The 22,519-nt window shown below is 42.1% G+C and overlaps 1 protein-coding gene across 2 annotated transcripts; it reads right to left on the bottom strand.

Moving 5' to 3' along the window:
- Nucleotides 1-679: 679 nt before the first annotated feature.
- LOC120066101 (NACHT, LRR and PYD domains-containing protein 12-like) lies at nucleotides 680-20,888 on the bottom strand. Of its 2 annotated transcripts, none has more exons than XM_039017212.1 (12): nucleotides 20,598-20,888; nucleotides 18,370-18,536; nucleotides 17,753-17,875; nucleotides 14,795-14,917; nucleotides 11,837-11,959; nucleotides 5,684-7,492; nucleotides 5,244-5,417; nucleotides 4,207-4,380; nucleotides 3,404-3,574; nucleotides 2,775-2,948; nucleotides 2,382-2,555; nucleotides 680-987 (listed from the first exon to the last, which is right to left on the bottom strand). In XM_039017212.1, the coding sequence occupies exons 2-12, from the start codon at nucleotides 18,471-18,473 to the stop codon at nucleotides 960-962; spliced, it is 3,177 nt and encodes a 1,058-aa protein (XP_038873140.1). In that variant the 5' UTR covers nucleotides 18,474-18,536; nucleotides 20,598-20,888; the 3' UTR covers nucleotides 680-959. The 2 variants fall into 2 exon arrangements, with proteins under 2 accessions (XP_038873140.1, XP_038873141.1); XM_039017213.1 differs by having other exon boundaries at nucleotides 20,641-20,888.
- Between the last annotated feature and the right edge of the window lie 1,631 nt (nucleotides 20,889-22,519).

Genomic DNA, 22,519 nt, shown 5'->3' with positions numbered 1-22,519 from the left:
CTTGGGCAAGTAGCAGCGGGGGGGGGGGGGGGGCGGAGCTGTTGGCCAAGGTTGGAGTAGCCAGGAGGAAGGCATGGCCAGCCGTTGAGAAATGCTTGTTGAAGTTTTCGATTATCACGGATTTATCGGTGGTGACCGTGTTACCTAGCCTCAGTGCAGTGGGCAGCTGGGAGGAGGTGCTCTTGTTCTCCATGGACTTTACAGTGTCCCAGAACTTTTTGGAGTTAGAGCTACAGGATGCAAATTTCTGCTGAGCCTCCACACAGTCAGTCAGTGCGGGAACGTGATCATTGCACCCAAGATTGAGCTACAACTGGCTAGGCAGTTGGTAGCCTAAATCCTGCCTGATGTTACTGCTGTTCCAAAGCCATTGACATATGTTAGCCTACTGTAACCACACACACTGCGTGTGTTAAGGTTGGGCGATTGTGTACAAGCCTACATCGCCCGATTGCGCCCCATAGCGATCCTCGATAGTCGATCGCTATTGGGGGGGGGTCTTTCTTATGGCTACCCATGTATTTCCATGGAAATATAACGTTTATTTGGAAAGTAATAAATATATTTTTAAAAGCATTCATGATTTGCGTAAATGTAATATACTAACTATTACTCTTGTTCAAAATATGAAATGGTATTACATTTGGTGAAGAGCACATTATGACTTGTTTAGGACTCGAAACTCAAAGTTTAGGACTTGAGACTTGACGGTCTTGACTTGAGACTTGACTTGGGACTTGAGTCTTACAAAACAATGACTTGGTCCCACCTAAGTACATACTATTAGAATAGGGATGTGATATTCAGGACATCTGCCACTGAGATCCATACAGGCTATTTTGTTTCCTCCTGTTTGGACAGTGAAAGCAGCTTTCCGGCTCTGAAAAGCAAGTTAACCAATAACAGTAACTAGACATCCGCTCTGCTTGGCTGGGATGCCCTTCCAACCTCCAGTTCTGTCACCAGTCTCTGGCCCATGGACTTAATCTAATGGAGTAAACAGAGGAACAGTGGGAAAACAATACAGACCCACTGACTGAAATATACAGTTGAAGTCGGAAGTTTACATACACTTAGGTTGGAGTCATTAAAACTCGTTTTTCAACCACTCCACAAATTTCGTGTTAACAAACTATAGTTTTGGCAAGTCGGTTAGGACATCTACTTTGTGCATGACACAAGTAATCTTTCCAACAATTGTTTACAGACAGATTATTTCACTGTATTACAATTCCAGTGGGTCAGAAGTTTACATACACTAAGTTTGCGTGCGAAAAGTGCAAATCAATCCCAGAACAACAGCAAAGGACCTTGTGAAGATGCTGGAGGAAACAGGTACAAAAGTATCTATATCCAAAGTAAAACTAATCCTATAACGACATAACCTGAAAGGCCGCTCAGCAAGGAAGAAGCCACTGCTCCAAAACCACCATTAAAAAAGTCAGACTGGTTAGGAACTGCACATGGGGACAAAGATCGTACTTTTTGTGGAAATGTCCTCTGGTCTGATGAAACAAAAATAGAACTGTTTGGCCATAATGATCATCGTTATGTTTGGAGGAAAAAGGGGGATGCTTGCAAGCCGAAGAACACCATCCCAACCGTGAAGCACGGGGGTGGCAGCATCATGTTGTGGGGGTGCTTTGCTGCTGGAGGGACTGGTGCACTTCACAAAATAGATGGCTCATGAGGATGGATAATTATGTGGATATATTGAAGCAACATCTCAAGACATCAGTCAGGAAGTTAAAGCTTGGTCGCAAATGGGTCTTCCAAATGGACAATGACCCCAAGCATACTTCCAAAGTTGTGGCTAAATGGCTTAAGGACCACAAAGTCAAGGTATTGGAGGGGCCATCACAAAGCCCTGACCTCAATCCTATAGAAAATGTGTTGGCAGATCTGAAAAAGCGTGTGCAAGCAAGGAGGCCTACAAACCTGACTCAGTTACACTAGCTCTGTCAGGAGGAATGGGCCAAAATTCACCCAACTTATTGTGGGAAGCTTGAGGAAGGCTACCCGAAACATTTGACCCAAGTTAAAAAATGTAAAGGCAATGCTACCAAATACTCTTTGAGTGTATGTAAACTTCTGACCCACTGGGAATGTGATGAAAGAAATAAAAGCTTAAATAAATCATTCTCTCTACTATTATTCTGACATTTCACATTCTTAAAATAAAGTGGTGATCCTAACTGACCTAAGACAGGGAATTTTTACTTGGATTAAATGTCAGGAATGATGAAAAACTGAGTTTAAATGTATTTGGCTAAGGTGTATGTAAACTTCCGACTTCAACTGTAATGCCAACAAAGGTCTGAGGGAATGTCACCCAGACAGACCCTCTTCACAGTGGCCGGGTGAGAACTCAAAGCGCTCACCTCAGTGTCTTCAGTTTGCAGCACGGATCCTCCAGTAAAGCAGAGATCAGCTTCACTCCTGATTCACCTGGGTAGTTCCAGCTCATATTCAGTTCTCTCAGATGTGAAGGGTTTGACCTCAGAGCTGAAGCCAGAGAAGCACAGCCTTTGTCTGTGAATCCACACTCCGACAGCCTAAAATAAAATGATCCTTTCATTCTTCAGTTCAGGCCACACAGAGAAATATAGCATATATTTTCTTCTTTGCAAGTTTACATCAAAACATGTTTTATTATCACATAGGTTTGTACTTGAGGTGTCCATCATAAGATACAAAATAGGGACGTTTGTGGTCTATTGTGAATAGCTGCTGTATTAAGAACCAAGGCGGATAACTCTGACAGGAGACCTTACTTTAGCATCCCCAGTTTACAGTGTGGATTCCCCAGTCCAGCACAGAGCAGCGTCATTCCTGAATCCTGCAGCTTATTCTTACTCAGGTCAAGCTCCCTCAGACTAGAGGAGTTTGAGCTGAGAGCTGAAGCCAGAGCTTGGCAGCAGTTCTCAGTAAGTTTACAGGTATTCAGCCTTGTGGGGGGTGGGGGGGGGGGGGGGGGGGGGGGAGAGAGTAATACATTTCAACATTGCGCTACAGAAGGAAGGCAGGGCACACACAATCACCTATGATTTTCTACAGTTATTCACAGTTTACATTTACATTTTAGTCATTTAGCAGACGCTCTTATCCAGAGCGACTTACAGTAGAGTGCATACATTTTTATTACATTTTTACATACTGAGACAAGGATATCCCTACCGGCCAAACCCTCCCTCCCTAACCCGGACGACGCTATGCCAATTGTGCGTCGCCCCACGGACCTCCCGGTTGCGGCCGGCTGCGACAGAGCCTGGGCGCGAACCCAGCCCAGCCTGGGCGCGAACCCAGAGACTCTGGTGGCGCAGCTAGCACTGCGATGCAGTGCCCTAGACCACTGCGCCACCCGGGAATAGCACAGTTGTGCTATTATGGCCCCAACACTCACCTCAGAGTCTTCAGTTTGTGTGGCTCCTCCAGTAAAGCAGAGATCAGTTTCACTCCTGAGTCACCTGGATAATTGCAGCTCAGGTCCAGCTCTCTCAGGTTCGCGGGGTTTGACCTCAGAGCTGAAGCCAGAGAAGCACAGCCTTCCTCTGTGACACTACAACGTGATAGCCTGCAGGGAGGAGGAGGATAGCGCTTTGTGTCTGCTATGTGTGTCACTTTTTAAAAATTATTATTATTAATTTTTTTACCCTCTTTTTCTCCCCAATTTCGTGGTATCCAATTGTTAGTAGTTACTGTCTTGTCTCATCGCTACAACTCCCGTATGGGCTCGGGAGAGACGAAGGTCGAGAGCCGTGCGTCCTCCGAAACACAACCCAACCAAGCCGCACTGCTTCTTAACACAGCGCGCATCCAACCCGGAAGCCAGCCGCACCAATGTGTCGGAGGAAACACCGTACACCTAGCGACCTGGTCAGCGTGCACTGCGCCCGGCCCGCCACAGGAGTCGCTAGTGCGCGATGAGACAAGGATATCCCTACCGACCAAACCCTCCCTAACCCGGACGACGCTAGGCCAATTGTTTGTCGCCCCATGGACCTCCCGGTCGCGGCCGGCTGCGACAGAGCCTGGGCTCGAACCCAGAGTCTCTGGTGGCACAGTGATCCAGTGCGCCACCCGGGAGGCCCTGTGTGTCACTTTCTGAGGAATGACATTATATCATGTCTCAAGAGGTTCCTTATTGTCAAAAGATTGACCATTGTGTGTTGAGTATCATTGAGCTGTAATGGGACCAACACTCACCTCAGTGTCTCCAGTTTACAGAGTGGATCCTCTAGTGCAGCAGAGAGCAGGCTCACGCCTGTGTCTCCTGGATTACTCCCACTCAGATCCAACTCTCTCAGGTGGGAGGGGTTTGACTTCAGAGCTGAAGCCAGAGAAGCACAGCTTTTCCCAGTGACTCTACAACCGGAGAGCCTGCACAGATAAATAGTTAAAGAGTGACAATTGAAAAACCAACTTCTTTGGTTGAAAACAGCATATGTGGCATCAATATCAAACATTTATTCTAGTGTCAAAATTGACTACAAAGTGTAAATATAATTGTTTTGGTCATAAAGCCAGTCTAGTGCAAAACAGAGATTTGCAAAATGAAGCGTAAAACGGTTTTCCTTGGGTTGGGTTTATCTCAATCCTGCCCACATGCTGGCAGCATCCAAGTAATCACCAATATTTACAAACTTCAATAGCTCCAAGTTTCAATGACTTAAAAACCTCAAACCAACTATAAATTGAAGAAATTCATATGCAAATATTGAAAGCATTTAAAGAGAACTAAAAGGCGTGCAACATGAAAATATTGTCCCATTTACATTGTGAAATGTATCGACGGTCCCTAACTAGCCCCACAGATTGGCTATCCAAAGTCTAACCAATTTTGCCACAGTCACACACCAGCCGGCTGAAGCTAATTGGCAAAAGAAGTTGGCCTAGGCTACTTCGAGACACAAGATCTGGTTAGACTGTTTCAGGTTGTCTAGAAGGGTGAGTGACCGTAACTGTGTACTGTTTTGGCCAAGTGATGTACAAACGCTTCCCATGTGCCAACACACACACAGGAGCCACCCACATCAAAGCACGCCTCCAAGACCCAAATCTCGTTCTGTAGCATTTCCTAATAAGTAGGATTGAAATGGAGGCTAAATCAGTTCAGCCCCCCCCCCCCTTTTTTAAATACACTGATCCAGCGCAAGGAACTGAGAGTGGAAATTGCGGTTAAAGTGTGTAAGAATATAATGTCCCAAATAAGACGAAGCAGTGAATGACAAAAATGACTTTACCTCAGTGACTCAAGTTTACATTGTGGACTCCCCAGTCCAATGGAGAGCAGTGCCACTCCGGAATCCTTCAGGTCATTTTTACTCAGGTCCAACTCTCTCAGACCCGATGAGGTCGAGCTGAGAGTTGAGGCTAGGGCTTTGCAGCATCTCTCAGTGAGGTAGCAGTAAGTTAGCCTGAGGAAAAATGATAATACTCAAATTAGTATAGCTTCATATTAGTATTGTTTCTAGAGCAGCTAGAAACTAAATGTATAAAATTATTATGGAAATGTCCATACTATATTATGTTTGAAAATATGACTACATGCAATATCACTAATAAGGCTTTCTCAAGCTGCTCTATGCAAATGGTCTTATTTTCCCAACTGATCTGTGAGTGCATCTTTATTTGGTTATTACTGATCTATGTATGATGAGCGGTACTGTATGGCAGTACTCACACAGCTGTTCTGGAGGCTTTGACCACCGGTAGCATCCTCAGAAGACCCTCATCTGATCTGGAGTATTTTCTCAGCTCAAACACATCCAGCTCCTCTTCTGAAGTCAACACCACAACAACCAAAGCTGACAACTGTGCTGGAGAGAGATCTTCAGAGAGACTTCCTGAGCTCAGGTAGCTTTGGATCTCCTCCACTAGAGAATGGTCATTCAGCTCGTTTAGACAGTGGAACAAGTTAATGCATCTCTCCAATGAGGGATTCTCCCTGATCTTCTCCTTGATGTACTCAACCGTTTCCTCATTGGTGCGAGAGCTGCTTCCTGTCTGTACCAGTAGGCCTCTTAAGAGAGTCTGATTGGACTTCAGTGAAAGGCCGAGAAGGAAGCGGAGAAACAGGTCCAGGTGTCCATTGGCACTCTGAATGGCTTGATCCACGGCACTCTTGTAGAGGTCGATTGTAGGTGTGGACTTGGATTGCTGTTTCAACATTAGATTTCTGTTGTTGTTCACAAAAGAGAGAAACACGTATAAAGCAGCGAGAAACTCCTGAATGCTAAGATGCACAAAGCAGTATACCTTCCCCTTGTTCAGCCCACACTCCTCCCTGAAGACTCGTGTGCACACTCCTGAGTACACTGATGCTTCTTTGACATCAATGCCACACTCTCTCAGGTCTTCCTCATAGAAGATTAGATTGCCCTTTTCCAGCTGTTCAAAGGCCAGTTTGCCCAGTTTCAGAATCATCTCTTTATCCGTGTTCCACTCTGGATCTGTCCCACTTCTCCCAGGATATTTCTTGTTTCTTAACCTCGTCTGAAAGATCAGAAAGTGAAGGTTCATTTGTGTCAGCGTCTTGGGGATCTCTCCACTCTCTGCACCACCCAACAGCCTCTCTAGAACAGTTGCTGCAATCCAACAGAAGACTGGTATGTGGCACATGATGTAGAGGCTCCTTGATGATTTCATGTGCGTGATGATTCTGCTAGCCAGGTTCGGAGAATGGATTCTCTTCCTGAAGTATTCCTCCTTCTGTGGGTCATTGAACCCTCGTACCTCTGTCACCTGGTCAACACAGTCGGGAGAAATACGATTGGCTGCTGCAGGTCGGGATGTTATCCAGAGGAGAGCATTAGGAAGCAGATTCCCCTCGATGAGGTTTGTCAGCAGCACATCCACTGAGGTTGTCTCTGTGACATCCCTCAGACTGTTATTGTTCTGGAAGTCTAAAGGAAGTCGACATTCATCCAGACCATCAAAGATAAAGAGAACTTTGAAGTCATCATTAATTAATATTTCGGATTCTTTTGTATCCTTGAAAAAACAATGAAGAAGTTCTACCAAACTGTGTTTTTTCCCCTCCATCAAATTCAGCTCCCTAAAAGGAAGAGGGAATATCAACTGGATGTCCTGATTAGCTTTTCCCTCGGCCCAGTCTAGAATGAACTTCTGCACAGAGACAGTTTTTCCGATCCCCGCAACTCCTTTTGTCAGAACAGTTCTGACATGTTTGTCTTGTCCCGGTAAGAGTTTAAAGATGTCATTGCATTTGATAGGTGTCTCTTGTGTTGCTAGTCGCCTGGATAGTGTATCAATCTGTCTCACCTCATGTTCATTGTTGACCTCTCCGCTTCCACCTTCTGTGATGTAAAGCTCTGTATAGATCTCATTGAGAAGTGTAGGGTTTCCTTGCTGTGCTGTCCCCTCAAACACACACTGAAACGTTCTCTTCAGCTTGGATTTGAGCCTGTCGTCGATTTCTGCCATAGACCCACAGCTGAGGACAGGAGACTCTGATCTCTCCTGTTGAAGCCTGTCAAAGGCAAAAATAGAAAACACTGTTTTCAGCTGGAATAAACAGCAATTGGTTCCTCTGAAAAAATATACACCTGTCTGTATGCCTAAGATGCCTGACTCAGAATGTAGTGGTGGCAGGGCCGCCGGCAAACATGTTGCAAGCTGGCAAATCCAGAACAAATTCAGGAAAGCGTACAGTGTTATATAGAGCCCTTATTGCATGGAACTTCCTTCCATCTCATATTGCTCAAATAGACAGCGAACCTGGTTTCAAAAAACAGATAAAGCAACACCTCGCGGCACAACACCTCTCCCCTATTTGACCTAGATAGTTTGTGTGTATGCATTAAAATGTAGGCTACGTGTGCCTTTAATTTTGTTTTTTATGTAGTTCTATTCTTGTCTATTGATGTTCTGTATTCTGTCATTCGGTATTATGTTATGTTTTGTGTGGACCCCAGGACGAGTAGCTGCTGCTTTTGCAACAGCTAATGGGGATCCTAATAAAATAACAAATACCATTTGCCCCAAGGCTTTTCTATCAGGTGCGGCAGCACCCCACCACTTTAGATGTAGTTTTAAATAAAAAATATTAATGCAAAAGCATTAAAAAGAGGGACAAAGTACGTTTTTTTTTAAGGCTGATTTGCCTCATGATTTCTACACTCGCGCACAATTTATCAGCCATTCACATCGGAGTGCTGCAGGTTCTGTGTGTGTCTTGATTACGGAAATCACGGATCACACGGGCCGGGCACAAAGCATGTCTAGCAAAGCTCAATGCTCAATCTGACATGCTGTATTGGATGAAAACGAGCTAATGTAGGCTATTAACAACAGCAGCCTACTATACACCCTGTCCATCGGCGGGCGTGAAACGTTATGTATTTACAGTGCCTTCAGAAATTATTCATACCCCTTGACTTATTCCACATTTTGTTGTGTTACAGCCTGAATTCAAAATTGATTCATATCTTTTTTTTCTACACAATAGCCCATAATGACAAAGTGAAAACATCGTTTAGGATTTCTTTTCCAAATGTATTGAAAATGAAATACAGAAATCTAATTTACATACAGTACCAGTCAAAAGTTGACAAACCTACTCATTCAAGGGTTTTTATTAATTTTTACTATTTTCTACATTGTAGAATAATAGTGAAGACAGCAAAACTATGAAATAACATATATGGTATCATGTAGTAACTGTAATGAACACGAGGGGAGACAGAGCTGGTTTCAAGCGCAGGGCGCAGCAGGTGTTTATTGCGAAGGACCACAGGAGGAGGCAGGTAGCTGGGTCCAGGGGCAGGCAGAAGGTCATACACAGGGGTCCAAAAGGGCAACAGTATAGGCAGGGAAAAGTCTAGTAACGTAGTCAGGGAGATCAGGCATTAGGTTGATAACAGGAAATCCGAAAGTACAGGCAGGGAATAGGCAAAAAGGCATCGTTAGTGAGGCAGGCAAAAACTATCATATACACGTGAGGAGTAGATCACTGGAAACCCAGAAAGATGTGTGTCACAAAACAAACAATACCTCACAGTGATGTGGTGCAAAGAACTGAACTAAATAGTGTGTGATAATGACATACAGGTGTGTGAATAGGTGATTAGAATTCAGGTGATTGGGATCTGGAGAGTGAGCTGCGTTCAGGGGATATATGTGTTTGAGAGTGTGAGTTGGAAGCAGACGTTACAGTAACCAAAAAAGTTTTAAACAAATCTAAATGTATTTGAGATTCTTCAGAGTAGCCACCCTTTGCCTTGATGACAGCTTTACACACTCTTGCCATTCTCTCAACCAGCTTCACCTGGAATGCTTTTCCAACCGTCTTGAAGGAGTTCCCGAGTGGTGCAGCGGTCTAAGGCACTGCATCTCAGTGCTAGAGGCGTCACTACAGACCCTGGTTCGATCCCGGGCTGTATCACAATTGGCCGTGATCGGGAGTCCCATAGGGCAGCACACAATTGGCACAGCGTCGTCCGGGTTAGGGGAGGGTTTGGCCGGGGTAGGCCGTTATTGTAAATAAGAATTTGTTCTTAACTGGCTTGCCTAGTTAAATTAAAAAAACATTTAAAATATGCTGAGCACTTGTTGGCTGCTTTTCCTTCACTCTGCAGTCCAACTTATTCCAAACCATGTCAATTGGGTTGAGGTCGGGTGATTGTGGAGGCCAGGTCATCTGATGCAGCACTCAATCCCTCTCCTTCTTGGTCAAATAGCCCTTACATAGCCTGGAGGCATGTTGGGTCATTGTGCTTTTGAAAAATATATATTGTCCCGCTAAGTGCAAACCAGATGGTATGGTGTATCGGTGCAGAATGCTGTGGTAGCCATGCTGGTTAAGTGTGCCTTGAATTCTAAATAAATCACAGACAGTGTCACCAGCAAAGCACCCCCACACCATCTCAGCTCCTCCTCCAAGCTTCACGGTGGGAACCACACATGCGGAGATCATCCGTTCACCTACTCTGCGTCTCACAAAGACACAGTGGTTGGAACCAAAAATATCAAATTTGAACTCATCAGACCAAAGGACAGATTTCCACCGGTCTAATGTCCATTGCTCGTGTTTCTTGGCCCAAGCAAGTATCGTCTTCTTATTGGTGTGCTTTAGTAGTGGTTTCTGTGCAGCAATTCGACCATGAAGGCCTGATTCTCCTCTAAACAGTTGATATTGAGATGTGCCTGTTACTTGAACTCTGTGAAACATTTATTTGGGCTGCAATCTGAGGTGCAGTAAACTCTAATGAACTTATCCTCTGCAGCAGAGGTAACTCTGGGTCTTCCTTTCCTGTGGCGGTCCTCATGAGAGCCAGTTTCATCATGGTGCTTGATGCTTTTTGTGACCGCACTTGAAGAAACGTATTGACTGACCTTCATGTCTTAAAGTAATGATGGACTGTCGTTTCCCTTTGCTTATTTGGGCTATTCTTGCTATAATATGGACTTAGTCCTTTACCAAATAGGACTATCTTCTGTATACCACCCCTACCTTGTCACAATACAATTGATTGGCTCAAACGCATTAAGAAGGAAAGAAATTCCACAAATTAACTTAAGGCACACCTGTTAATTGAAATGCATTCCAGGTGACTACCTCATGAAGCTGGTTGAGTGAATGCCAAGAGTGTGCGAAGCTGTCATCAAGGCAAAGGGTGGCTACTTTGAAGAATCTCAAATATAAAATATATTTTGATTTGTTTAACACTTTTTTGATTACTACATGATTGTGTAGTAAAATGTGTTATTTCATAGTTCTGATGTCTTCACTATTATTCTGCAATGTAGAAAATAGTAAAATACATAAAAACCCTTGAATGAGTAGGTGTGTCAACTTTTGACTGATACTATATATGTGTGTTTGTCTTTTTACCCAAAACATGCAAACACTATCAGTTAGAATTCATAGCAAGCAGTGTGCTGGAATGACATTCATTCTGATGGGATGGGTGGCCAAAAAGAAATGAAAGCCACATCACAAATATGACCGCATTGAGGCATAATGTCACTGTGCTTCGATGGCTATACGCACCATGCCACTGACTACTGCAAGTGTTCATTTATCAAATAAGACGGCTCATAATCCAATGCCTTTATCACAGTCAACACACCTTTATTTTAGCTTTAATTAGCTAACGTTTTGCAGCCTCATGGCAAAATGTGTAAAATAGCATGAGCTTAGCTATAAAACTGCACATTTGTCTCTCTGTCCCATAAAATGTATTGCAGGAAGTTATCATGAAGAAATAAACTAAACAAGGGTTACCTGGAAGTGTACACATAGATCTTGTCAGATATGGGTTTTGTGTATGTGTTAAGATATTTTATCAATGTTTAAGATAAATGATTAAATAATTCTACCCAGAAATTTAACCATTAGGATTAGAGGTTATGTAGCATGTACAGGGGGAGAAAGGAATGTCTGTGTGTACCTAAAGAAAACTAAATGGATCATTAACCTATGTTTGAACCGACTAAGCTATAACTCTGTGGAGATAAGGAAAGACAGCAAAAACCCCTCTAGGTTTTCCGTATCTGGGGGGGGACTGGAACTGTCAGCTAAGTGGTAATAAACTGTGGTGAGACTTCAGGAGATAATCCAGATTAGTATGTATGTGCGTTAGTAATAGAAGGGATAAAAAGAACGGTTTTGTATATGCACGTCAGAGCTCTCTCGAGAATAAACACTATTGATTAATTTCTAAATTTCTAAATTCTTAGAAATGGACAGAGTGTTTGCTTTATTATAATTAAATTGGTTAATGAACATATAGGAAACAAATTCCTTAATCAGTATGTTATCATTTGTGCTTAATTAGAAGAATTGAGGGTAACTATAAAGCTAGCATCTCACCTTTGATCTGTAAACGCTTCATCACAGAACTTCATTGGTTGCGTCATAGACCGATCACTCTTCATGGACACACAGCTGGGCACAGGTGAGACTGATCTTATCTCTTCTCGCTGCTGCTTCAACCTATAAGAAACGGTACATTTTAATGACAGCAATGCAGATGATGTAGGGCTGTCTGAAACGTGTGTGAGTATCTACTATAGAGATTGAAAGAGAGCCCACCTCCTATCTTTGCCATTTATCGATTCTGTGACAACATGGGGAGCACCATTGCGCTTGATGGTTTTTGTGACTGCACTTGAAGAAACGTTCAAAGTTCTTCAAATGTTCCATATTGACTGACCTTCATGTCTTAAAGTAATGATGGACTGTCGTTTCTCTTTTCTTATTTGGGCTGTTCTTACTATAATATGGACTTGGTCCTTTACCAAATAGAGCTATCTTCTGCATACCACCCCTACCATGTCACAACACAATTGATTGGCTCAAACGCATTAAGAAGGAAAGAAATTTCACAAATTAACTTCAGGCACGCCTGTTAATTGAAATGCATTCCAGGTGACTACCTCATGAAGCTGGTTGAGAGAATGCCAAGCGTGTGCAAAGCTATCAAGGCAAAGGGTGGCTACTTTGAAGAATCTCAAATATAAAATATATTTTGATTTGTTTAACACTTTTTTGGTTACTACATGATTGTGTAGTAATATGTGTTATTTCATAGTTCTGATGTCTTCACTATTATTCTGCAATGTAGAAAATAGTAAAATACAGAAAAACCCTTGAATGAGTAGGTGTGTCAACTTTTGACTGATACTATATACAGTGGGGAGAACAAGTATTTGAAACACTGCCGATTTTGCAGGTTTTCCTACTTACAAAGCATGTCGAGGTCTGTAATTTTTTATCATAGGTACACTTCAACTGTGAGAGACGGAATCTAAAACAAAAATCCAGATAATCACATTGTATGATTTTTAAGTAATTCATTTGCATTTTATTGCATGACATAAGTATTTGATCACCTACCAACCAGTAAGAATTCCGGCTCTCACAGACCTGTTAGTTTTTCTTTAAGAAGCCCTCCTGTTCTCCACTCATTACCTGTATTAACTGCACCTGTTTGAACTCGTTACGTGTATAAAAGACACCTGTCCACACACTCAATCAAACAGACTCCAACCTCTCCACAATGGCCAAGACCAGAGAGCTGTGTAAGGACATTAGGGATAAAATTGTAGACCTGCACAAGGCTGGGATGGGCTACAGGACAATAGGCAAGCAGCTTGGTGAGAAGGCAACAACTGTTGGCGCAATTATTAGAAAATGGAAGAAGTTCAAGATGACGGTCAATCACCCTCGGTCTGGGGCTCCATGCAAGATCTCACCTTGTGGGGCATCAATGATCATGAGGAAGGTGAGGGATCAGCCCAGAACTACACGGCAGGACCTGGTCAATGACCTGAAGAGAGCTGGGACCACAGTCTCAAAGAAAACCATTAGTAACACACTACGCCGTCATGGATTAAAATCCTGCAGCGCACGCAAGGTCCCCCTGCTCAAGCCAGCGCATGTCCAGGCCCGTCTGAAGTTTTCCAATGACCATCTGGATGATCCAGAGGAGGAATGGAAGAAGGTCATGTGGTCTGATGAGACAAAAATAGAGCTTTTTGGTCTAAACTCCACTCGCCGTGTTTGGAGGAAGAAGAAGGATGAGTACAACCCCAAGAACACCATCCCAACCGTGAAGCATGGAGGTGGAAACATCATTCTTTGGGGATGCTTTTCTGCAAAGGACGACTGCACCGTATTGAGGGGAGGATGGATGGGGCCATGTATCGCGAGATCTTGGCCAACAACCTCCTTCCCTCAGTAAGAGCATTGAAGATGGGTCGTGGCTGGGTCTTCCAGCATGACAACGACCCGAAACACACAGCCAGGGCAACTAAGGAGTGGCTCCGTAAGAAGCATCTCAAGGTCCTGGAGTGGCCTAGCCAGTCTCCAGACCTGAACCCAATAGAAAATCTTTGGAGGGAGCTGAAAGTCCGTATTGCCCAGCGACAGCCCCGAAACCTGAAGGATTTGGAGAAGGTCTGTATAGAGGAGTGGGCCAAAATCCCTGCTGCAGTGTGTGCAAACCTGGTCAAGAACTACAGGAAACGTATGATCTCTGTAATTGCAAACACAGGTTTCTGTACCAAATATTAAGTTCTGCTTTTCTGATGTATCAAATACTTATGTCATGCAATAAAATGCAAATTAATTACTTAAAAATCATACAATGTGATTTTCTGGATTTTTGTTTTAGATTCCGTCTCTCACAGTTGAAGTGTACCTATGATAAAAATTACAGACCTCTACATGCTTTGTAAGTAGGAAAACCTGCAAAATCGGCAGTGTATCAAATACTTGTTCTCCCCACTGTATGTGTGTGTTTGTCTTTTTACCCAAAACATGCAAACACTATCAGTTAGAATTCATAGCAAGCAGTGCGCTGGAATGACATTCATTCTGATGGGATGGGTGGCCAAAAAGAAATGAAAGCCACATCCCCAATAAGCCACAAATATGACCGCATTGAGGCATAATGTCACTGTGCTTCGATGGCTATACGCACCATGCCACTGACTACTACAAGTGTTCATTTATCAAATAAGACGGCTCATAATCCAATGCCTTTATCACAGTTAACACACCTTTATTTTAGCTTTAATTAGCTAACGTTTTGCAGCCTCATGGCAAAATGTGTAAAATAGCATGAGCTTAGCTATAAAACTGCACATTTGTCTCTCTGTCCCATTGTAAAATGTGTAGAATTGCAGGAAGTTATCATGAAGAAATAAACTAAACAAGGGTTATCTGGAAGTGTACACATAGATCTTCTCAGATATGGGTTTTGTGTATGTTATCATTTGTGCTTAATTAGAAGAATTGAGGGTAACTATAAAGCTAGCATCTCACCTTTGATCTGTAAACGCTTCATCACAGAACTTCATTGGTTGCGTCATAGACCGATCACTCTTCATGGACACACAGCTGGGCACAGGTGAGACTGATCTTATCTCTTCTCGCTGCTGCTTCAACCTATAAGAAACGGTACATTTTAATGACAGCAATGCAGATGATGTAGGGCTGTCTGAAACGTGTGTGAGTATCTACTATAGAGATTGAAAGAGAGCCCACCTCCTATCTTTGCCATTTATCGATTCTGTGACAACATGGGGAGCACCATTGCGCTTGATGGTTTTTGTGACTGCACTTGAAGAAACGTTCAAAGTTCTTCAAATGTTCCATATTGACTGACCTTCATGTCTTAAAGTAATGATGGACTGTCGTTTCTCTTTTCTTATTTGGGCTGTTCTTACTATAATATGGACTTGGTCCTTTACCAAATAGAGCTATCTTCTGCATACCACCCCTACCATGTCACAACACAATTGATTGGCTCAAACGCATTAAGAAGGAAAGAAATTTCACAAATTAACTTCAGGCACGCCTGTTAATTGAAATGCATTCCAGGTGACTACCTCATGAAGCTGGTTGAGAGAATGCCAAGCGTGTGCAAAGCTATCAAGGCAAAGGGTGGCTACTTTGAAGAATCTCAAATATAAAATATATTTTGATTTGTTTAACACTTTTTTGGTTACTACATGATTGTGTAGTAATATGTGTTATTTCATAGTTCTGATGTCTTCACTATTATTCTGCAATGTAGAAAATAGTAAAATACAGAAAAACCCTTGAATGAGTAGGTGTGTCAACTTTTGACTGATACTATATACAGTGGGGAGAACAAGTATTTGAAACACTGCCGATTTTGCAGGTTTTCCTACTTACAAAGCATGTCGAGGTCTGTAATTTTTTATCATAGGTACACTTCAACTGTGAGAGACGGAATCTAAAACAAAAATCCAGATAATCACATTGTATGATTTTTAAGTAATTCATTTGCATTTTATTGCATGACATAAGTATTTGATCACCTACCAACCAGTAAGAATTCCGGCTCTCACAGACCTGTTAGTTTTTCTTTAAGAAGCCCTCCTGTTCTCCACTCATTACCTGTATTAACTGCACCTGTTTGAACTCGTTACGTGTATAAAAGACACCTGTCCACACACTCAATCAAACAGACTCCAACCTCTCCACAATGGCCAAGACCAGAGAGCTGTGTAAGGACATTAGGGATAAAATTGTAGACCTGCACAAGGCTGGGATGGGCTACAGGACAATAGGCAAGCAGCTTGGTGAGAAGGCAACAACTGTTGGCGCAATTATTAGAAAATGGAAGAAGTTCAAGATGACGGTCAATCACCCTCGGTCTGGGGCTCCATGCAAGATCTCACCTTGTGGGGCATCAATGATCATGAGGAAGGTGAGGGATCAGCCCAGAACTACACGGCAGGACCTGGTCAATGACCTGAAGAGAGCTGGGACCACAGTCTCAAAGAAAACCATTAGTAACACACTACGCCGTCATGGATTAAAATCCTGCAGCGCACGCAAGGTCCCCCTGCTCAAGCCAGCGCATGTCCAGGCCCGTCTGAAGTTTTCCAATGACCATCTGGATGATCCAGAGGAGGAATGGAAGAAGGTCATGTGGTCTGATGAGACAAAAATAGAGCTTTTTGGTCTAAACTCCACTCGCCGTGTTTGGAGGAAGAAGAAGGATGAGTACAACCCCAAGAACACCATCCCAACCGTGAAGCATGGAGGTGGAAACATCATTCTTTGGGGATGCTTTTCTGCAAAGGACGACTGCACCGTATTGAGGGGAGGATGGATGGGGCCATGTATCGCGAGATCTTGGCCAACAACCTCCTTCCCTCAGTAAGAGCATTGAAGATGGGTCGTGGCTGGGTCTTCCAGCATGACAACGACCCGAAACACACAGCCAGGGCAACTAAGGAGTGGCTCCGTAAGAAGCATCTCAAGGTCCTGGAGTGGCCTAGCCAGTCTCCAGACCTGAACCCAATAGAAAATCTTTGGAGGGAGCTGAAAGTCCGTATTGCCCAGCGACAGCCCCGAAACCTGAAGGATTTGGAGAAGGTCTGTATAGAGGAGTGGGCCAAAATCCCTGCTGCAGTGTGTGCAAACCTGGTCAAGAACTACAGGAAACGTATGATCTCTGTAATTGCAAACACAGGTTTCTGTACCAAATATTAAGTTCTGCTTTTCTGATGTATCAAATACTTATGTCATGCAATAAAATGCAAATTAATTACTTAAAAATCATACAATGTGATTTTCTGGATTTTTGTTTTAGATTCCGTCTCTCACAGTTGAAGTGTACCTATGATAAAAATTACAGACCTCTACATGCTTTGTAAGTAGGAAAACCTGCAAAATCGGCAGTGTATCAAATACTTGTTCTCCCCACTGTATGTGTGTGTTTGTCTTTTTACCCAAAACATGCAAACACTATCAGTTAGAATTCATAGCAAGCAGTGCGCTGGAATGACATTCATTCTGATGGGATGGGTGGCCAAAAAGAAATGAAAGCCACATCCCCAATAAGCCACAAATATGACCGCATTGAGGCATAATGTCACTGTGCTTCGATGGCTATACGCACCATGCCACTGACTACTACAAGTGTTCATTTATCAAATAAGACGGCTCATAATCCAATGCCTTTATCACAGTTAACACACCTTTATTTTAGCTTTAATTAGCTAACGTTTTGCAGCCTCATGGCAAAATGTGTAAAATAGCATGAGCTTAGCTATAAAACTGCACATTTGTCTCTCTGTCCCATTGTAAAATGTGTAGAATTGCAGGAAGTTATCATGAAGAAATAAACTAAACAAGGGTTATCTGGAAGTGTACACATAGATCTTCTCAGATATGGGTTTTGTGTATGTTATCATTTGTGCTTAATTAGAAGAATTGAGGGTAACTATAAAGCTAGCATCTCACCTTTGATCTGTAAACGCTTCATCACAGAACTTCATTGGTTGCGTCATAGACCGATCACTCTTCATGGACACACAGCTGGGCACAGGTGAGACTGATCTTATCTCTTCTCGCTGCTGCTTCAACCTGTAAAAAACAGTGCATCTCAATGACAGCAATGCAGATGACGTAGGGCTGTCTGAAATGTGTGTGAGTATCTACTATAGAGATTGAAAGAGAGCCCACCTCCTACCTTTGCCATTTATCGATTCTGTGACAGCATGGGGAGCACCATTGAGGATACATATGCTACCTACTGTGCTGGAGTGTGTGTATAGTCTGAACACAGATAAAGCCAAGTTTGTGATTTACTGCCACCTGCAGTGCTGAAATGTTTGCTCAAGAGTAGAATTCATTGGCTGATCCCTCCTGCTGACCTGGATGGAATTCTGTGATTTACCCATAGGAAATCCCACCATGTTGACTACTTTAAAATGGTGTAAGCCTTCAATAACACTGCCCATGCTAAAACAGGATTTTTTGCAAGTGCACCCCCTTATCAATCTCTGTAGTGTCAACATACAGTGTATGTGTCATGTGAATATGCCAAAAAAGTACATGCACAAACATTCTTCTCTAACCTCTTAGCTTCAATAGGTGTGGGGTGGTCTGTAAGGACACTCATTTTGGAGGTGGAGGCCTCCTCTCTCTCTCTCTCCCCAGAGAGACTTGTTTTGCAAGCCATGCCCCCTTTCCTATGGGACAGACCAAGTCCGTCCAGGACTAACTTCTGACCATATCAGCTGACCTGTGAACGAACACAGACATCATACATTATACACACACCACACAGTTAGTGGCAAACACAGGCTGTGTCAAATAACTACCATGATACATACAGACACAAATGAACAATGTTAAAGGTCCTGCACAGTTTTCCTATTTCCCAAGTAAAATAGCACTTTGAGTGACCAAAACATCACCCATAATATTTTTTCCAGATGAAATTGCTCGGAATTTGAGAAAATGGCCCTTTCTCTCATCTCTAACTTTCAGTTAGGCTGAAGGATCAGTCTGAGTTGGCGGGGAGCTAAAGGATTGGCCGTTATTTGAAACGTTTATGTCAAGCAACTTGGACGCAATGTCTTGATCATCTCAAGCAAATGTGTTGATACACAAAGCAACGCAAACAAGATTAAAATTGTACGCAACATCCAACCCTGTCATACATTACATCATATAGTTTCACAAACTTCAACAATTTTTTTTTAAATCAAACTGTTTGGTTATTGTAAAAGCATCAACATTGACAAAATGCTGGCTGTACAATTTAGTTAGCTAGCCAAAATGAAATTATCAGCACTGTTTTATCAAGCTAGCCGGGTCGTTCCACCAATTCGGTGCCTTTTGAGAAGTGTAACTTGGTCAAAGAAAACTTTTGATTTCACGTCATTTTAACATTTTGTCATAAAGAGCACATGTTCAACTTCATAAAAAGTTTTTCTGTCTCTAAGTTAAATTTAAAAAAAAAAATACTATAGTAAGTACCTTTTAAATGCCAAATAAAGTAACAGGGTTGACCGTAACAAGTTTGACGATTTAATCTTAAATCAGCCATAAATCACCTTGTGACAGAGAGAATGGATCTTGTTGTGTGCAACAAACAGGGAGTGGCAATTGAATGCATCATTTTTTACAAATTGTTAAAACACTACTGGCCTGTCTATCTATGGGTATCAGGGTTGACGTGGCATGCTCGACCCACTCAGTTTTACACCAGAAAATGGCCAAAAAGAGTAAAACCAGCTCACCTGCTTTTACACTATGATTTGGCTATTAGATGTTTGATGTTTATATGGATTTTTTTTTTTTTAAGGAATAGTTTCACCATATTAAAAGGAGAGTTCAGTTTACTTAACAGTGTTGACCTTAAAATTAGGAACAGATGTAAATGAATCACTAATCACATTAAATAAAGAAAAATCTTTAGAAATTACTTTGTCAAAGCAACAAAATAACTAGGGCTTAACAATGATGGTGAAATTTGAACAATTTTGGGGATTAAATGTGTTAAAATCTTCCTAGAAGTGACACAGGGTTGACAGAGAGACATGTCAAAATGCTGAATTTTGGAACTTTAGCAAGTCTTTATTCATATATAAAAAAAATCTGATTTATTGAATTCTCCATCTGGTCTATATTAAAGGGCAATTAATTTCATATAACAGGCTTTTACAATTCAATATTGGTGTACAATTTCTACCTAAAATATCAGAGGGACATGAGGGGTTCGGATTTCTAAACATTGAATATTATTAAACATCAGTTATGCAGAGACATGAGGGGTGCCATAGCTGAGGGTCTACATCAGAAGTTAATGGTTATCTGTAGGAGGAAGGTATGTGATGGGTGTAATTAAGCTTGGAATGTCATTTTGTAATATGGGTGAACTATCACTTTAATCGAGCATCTGACGCAATTATGCAAGATTTTAGTTATGGGTTTCTGAGATTTCCATTGGTGTATTAATACTCTTAAAATGTGTGGCTAAATGTGATGTCACATCGATTCCCAATAAGCATTACGCAATAAGAAATTTTCCATACTGTGGTCATCCATTTTTTAATCTGGTTTCATCGTAATATCATCCATGATTTTGACTGTTCAGGACTTTTAAGTTAACCTTTAAGGAGATTATAATAAACAGAAATGTTCACACAACCACATCATGACTATGTAAAAAAATTATCCAGAGAAATCACTTCTAATAATCGTGACACCATACTGCCTTTACTCCCGGAAGCCTACTCCGTCGAACAGTGATCAGTTAAATGTTTATTGTTTCTATCAACTAAATAATTTTACTTACGGTGTTGTCTTCTCTATGGCTAGCTTTCAATGTTTTCCATTACCTCTCTGCCGTCTCAAAATGGATCCTGCCTGGTCAGCCGGAGAGAAAGTTATGCTTCTGCTTTCACTTCATGTCCTGACATGAGTGAGCTGTCAACACAATAAAGACACACCATCACACAGCTATGGCTAAGTTGACTTCTTTCACAAACTCTACAAACATTGGATAAACTCTGAAAACACTATACAGTGTCAATAAGACTACTACAATGGCGGCTACAATACTTTCTGTGGCTCATTTTGGTTAAATTAAGAGTTTGTTTGTTTTTGTTGTTTCCAAACTAAGTTTGAACCATGTTCTTGAATGTACACTAGAGAGCAGTATTGCTACAGCGCTGCACTGTAAAACACCAGCAAAGTAGAGCGCACAGAAAATCTGTTCCACTTTATATATGGAGAAAACCTTTTACAGTGACCTACCGGGTTAACGTCTCCGCTGTTTTAGTCGGCTCGCACGTTGTGAAAGCGTGAATCGAATATGTGCGCATGCGCAGATGTCTTGCATCTCGCTCATCGCAATATCTGCGGTGTTGCTTGTGGCAACTTCATTTCGCTCAGTCAACCTTTATCATAGTTCAGATCCATGATTGACTGATATTGGGAGGGGATGGTGAGAAAAAGAGAGGGGTATGTGAGGAAACAGAAGAGAGGAGAGGACAGCAGAGAAGAAGAGAGAAGAACAGGGGTGAGGGGGTGAAAAGGAGAGTGTTCCCCTTATTTATTGTTTTAGATTATAAAGAAATATATAATATATATAAATATAAATATAGTACCAGTCAAAAGTTTGGACAACCCTACTCAAGATTGTTGGAAAAGCATTCAAGATGAAGCTGGTTGAGAGAATTCAAAGAGTGTGCAAAGCTGTCATCAAGGCAAAGGGTGGCTACTTTGAAGAATTTCAAATATAACATATATATTTTGATTTGTTTAAACACTTTTTGGTTACTATATGATTCCAAATGTGTTATTTCATAGTTTTGATGTCTTCACTGTTATTCTACAATGTAGAAAATTGTAAAATAAAGAAAAACCTGTGAATGAGTGGGTGTGTCCAAACTTTTGACTGGTAATATATATATATATATAGCCACCAGGGGGAGACTCGTCGAGGCCTGGTGACAGACGGATCTGACCTACATCACGAGGCGATGGCTCCATCTGCTGGACGTGCCAGGTCTCGACGGGGTCTCCGGCCAGGACTAGTTGGGGCTGATGGGGAGTTGGTGAATAATCAAGGGCTGATTTGCTTACCAGCTGTATAAGTCCCATAAAGCTGCCAGAAGGGCAGCACACAGAAGAGAGAGTGGGGGAAGAAAGGACTCCCGTATAGTTGGAGGCAGTTTTGATCCCGACAGGATACAGCAAGACCCAGAGCCCAGAAGACGGTATCCCGGAGAGGGTCTCATGGGGGAGACCTATCCTTTTCTTTTTGATTTATTATTTTAATAAACACCTTTGAAACCGAGCTAATCCTACTCTGTCCAGGTCTGATCTGTGTAAACGTTTTGACCCAACCCCCTGGTCTGCCACTATATATATATTTTAACAGTTAACACATTTATAATTTGTCAGCATTTCAGAAATCTGCTGATTGGCACAAACACACACACACACACAGGATTACACAACTGTCTTGTCTGAACACCGTCTATGATACATGATACATGATACAAGGGCTCACTCCTACACAACCCACTCTGTAACCTGTAAAACAAACAAAGAGTTCTTAATTAGTTAAATACTGTTAAGGTTCTTAAGGATATTGTGTCCTTCCCAAAAGTTTAGCGTTGTGCATTGGTAGTTCCTTGGTATTTAAACATATATGTATAAAAAACTGAAAAAAACAATGTTCAGTGCTTTTTTTAACCAGAAACATCAGAA

Source organism: Salvelinus namaycush, chromosome 21 (assembly GCF_016432855.1).
Source record: "Salvelinus namaycush isolate Seneca chromosome 21, SaNama_1.0, whole genome shotgun sequence".
Classification (NCBI taxonomy): Eukaryota; Metazoa; Chordata; class Actinopteri; order Salmoniformes; family Salmonidae; genus Salvelinus; species Salvelinus namaycush.
The sequence above is the reverse complement of the archived record's forward strand: the minus strand, read 5'-3'. Positions and strand labels throughout refer to the sequence as shown.

What these genes read in the sequence shown, in the direction of transcription:
- LOC120066101 (XM_039017212.1), bottom strand. Translation starts at nt 18,473, where the DNA reads ATGGCTTGCAAAACAAGTCTCTCTGGGGAGAGAGAGAGAGAGGAGGCC. An exon ending in GAAGCGTTTACAGATCAAAG is followed by an intron (nt 11,960 to 14,794) that starts GTGAGATGCTAG and finishes CGTTTCTTATAG; the next exon opens with GTTGAAGCAGCAGCGAGAAG. An exon ending in TGTAAACTGGAGACACTGAG is followed by an intron (nt 3,575 to 4,206) that starts GTGAGTGTTGGT and finishes TCCTCCCTGCAG; the next exon opens with GCTATCACGTTGTAGTGTCA.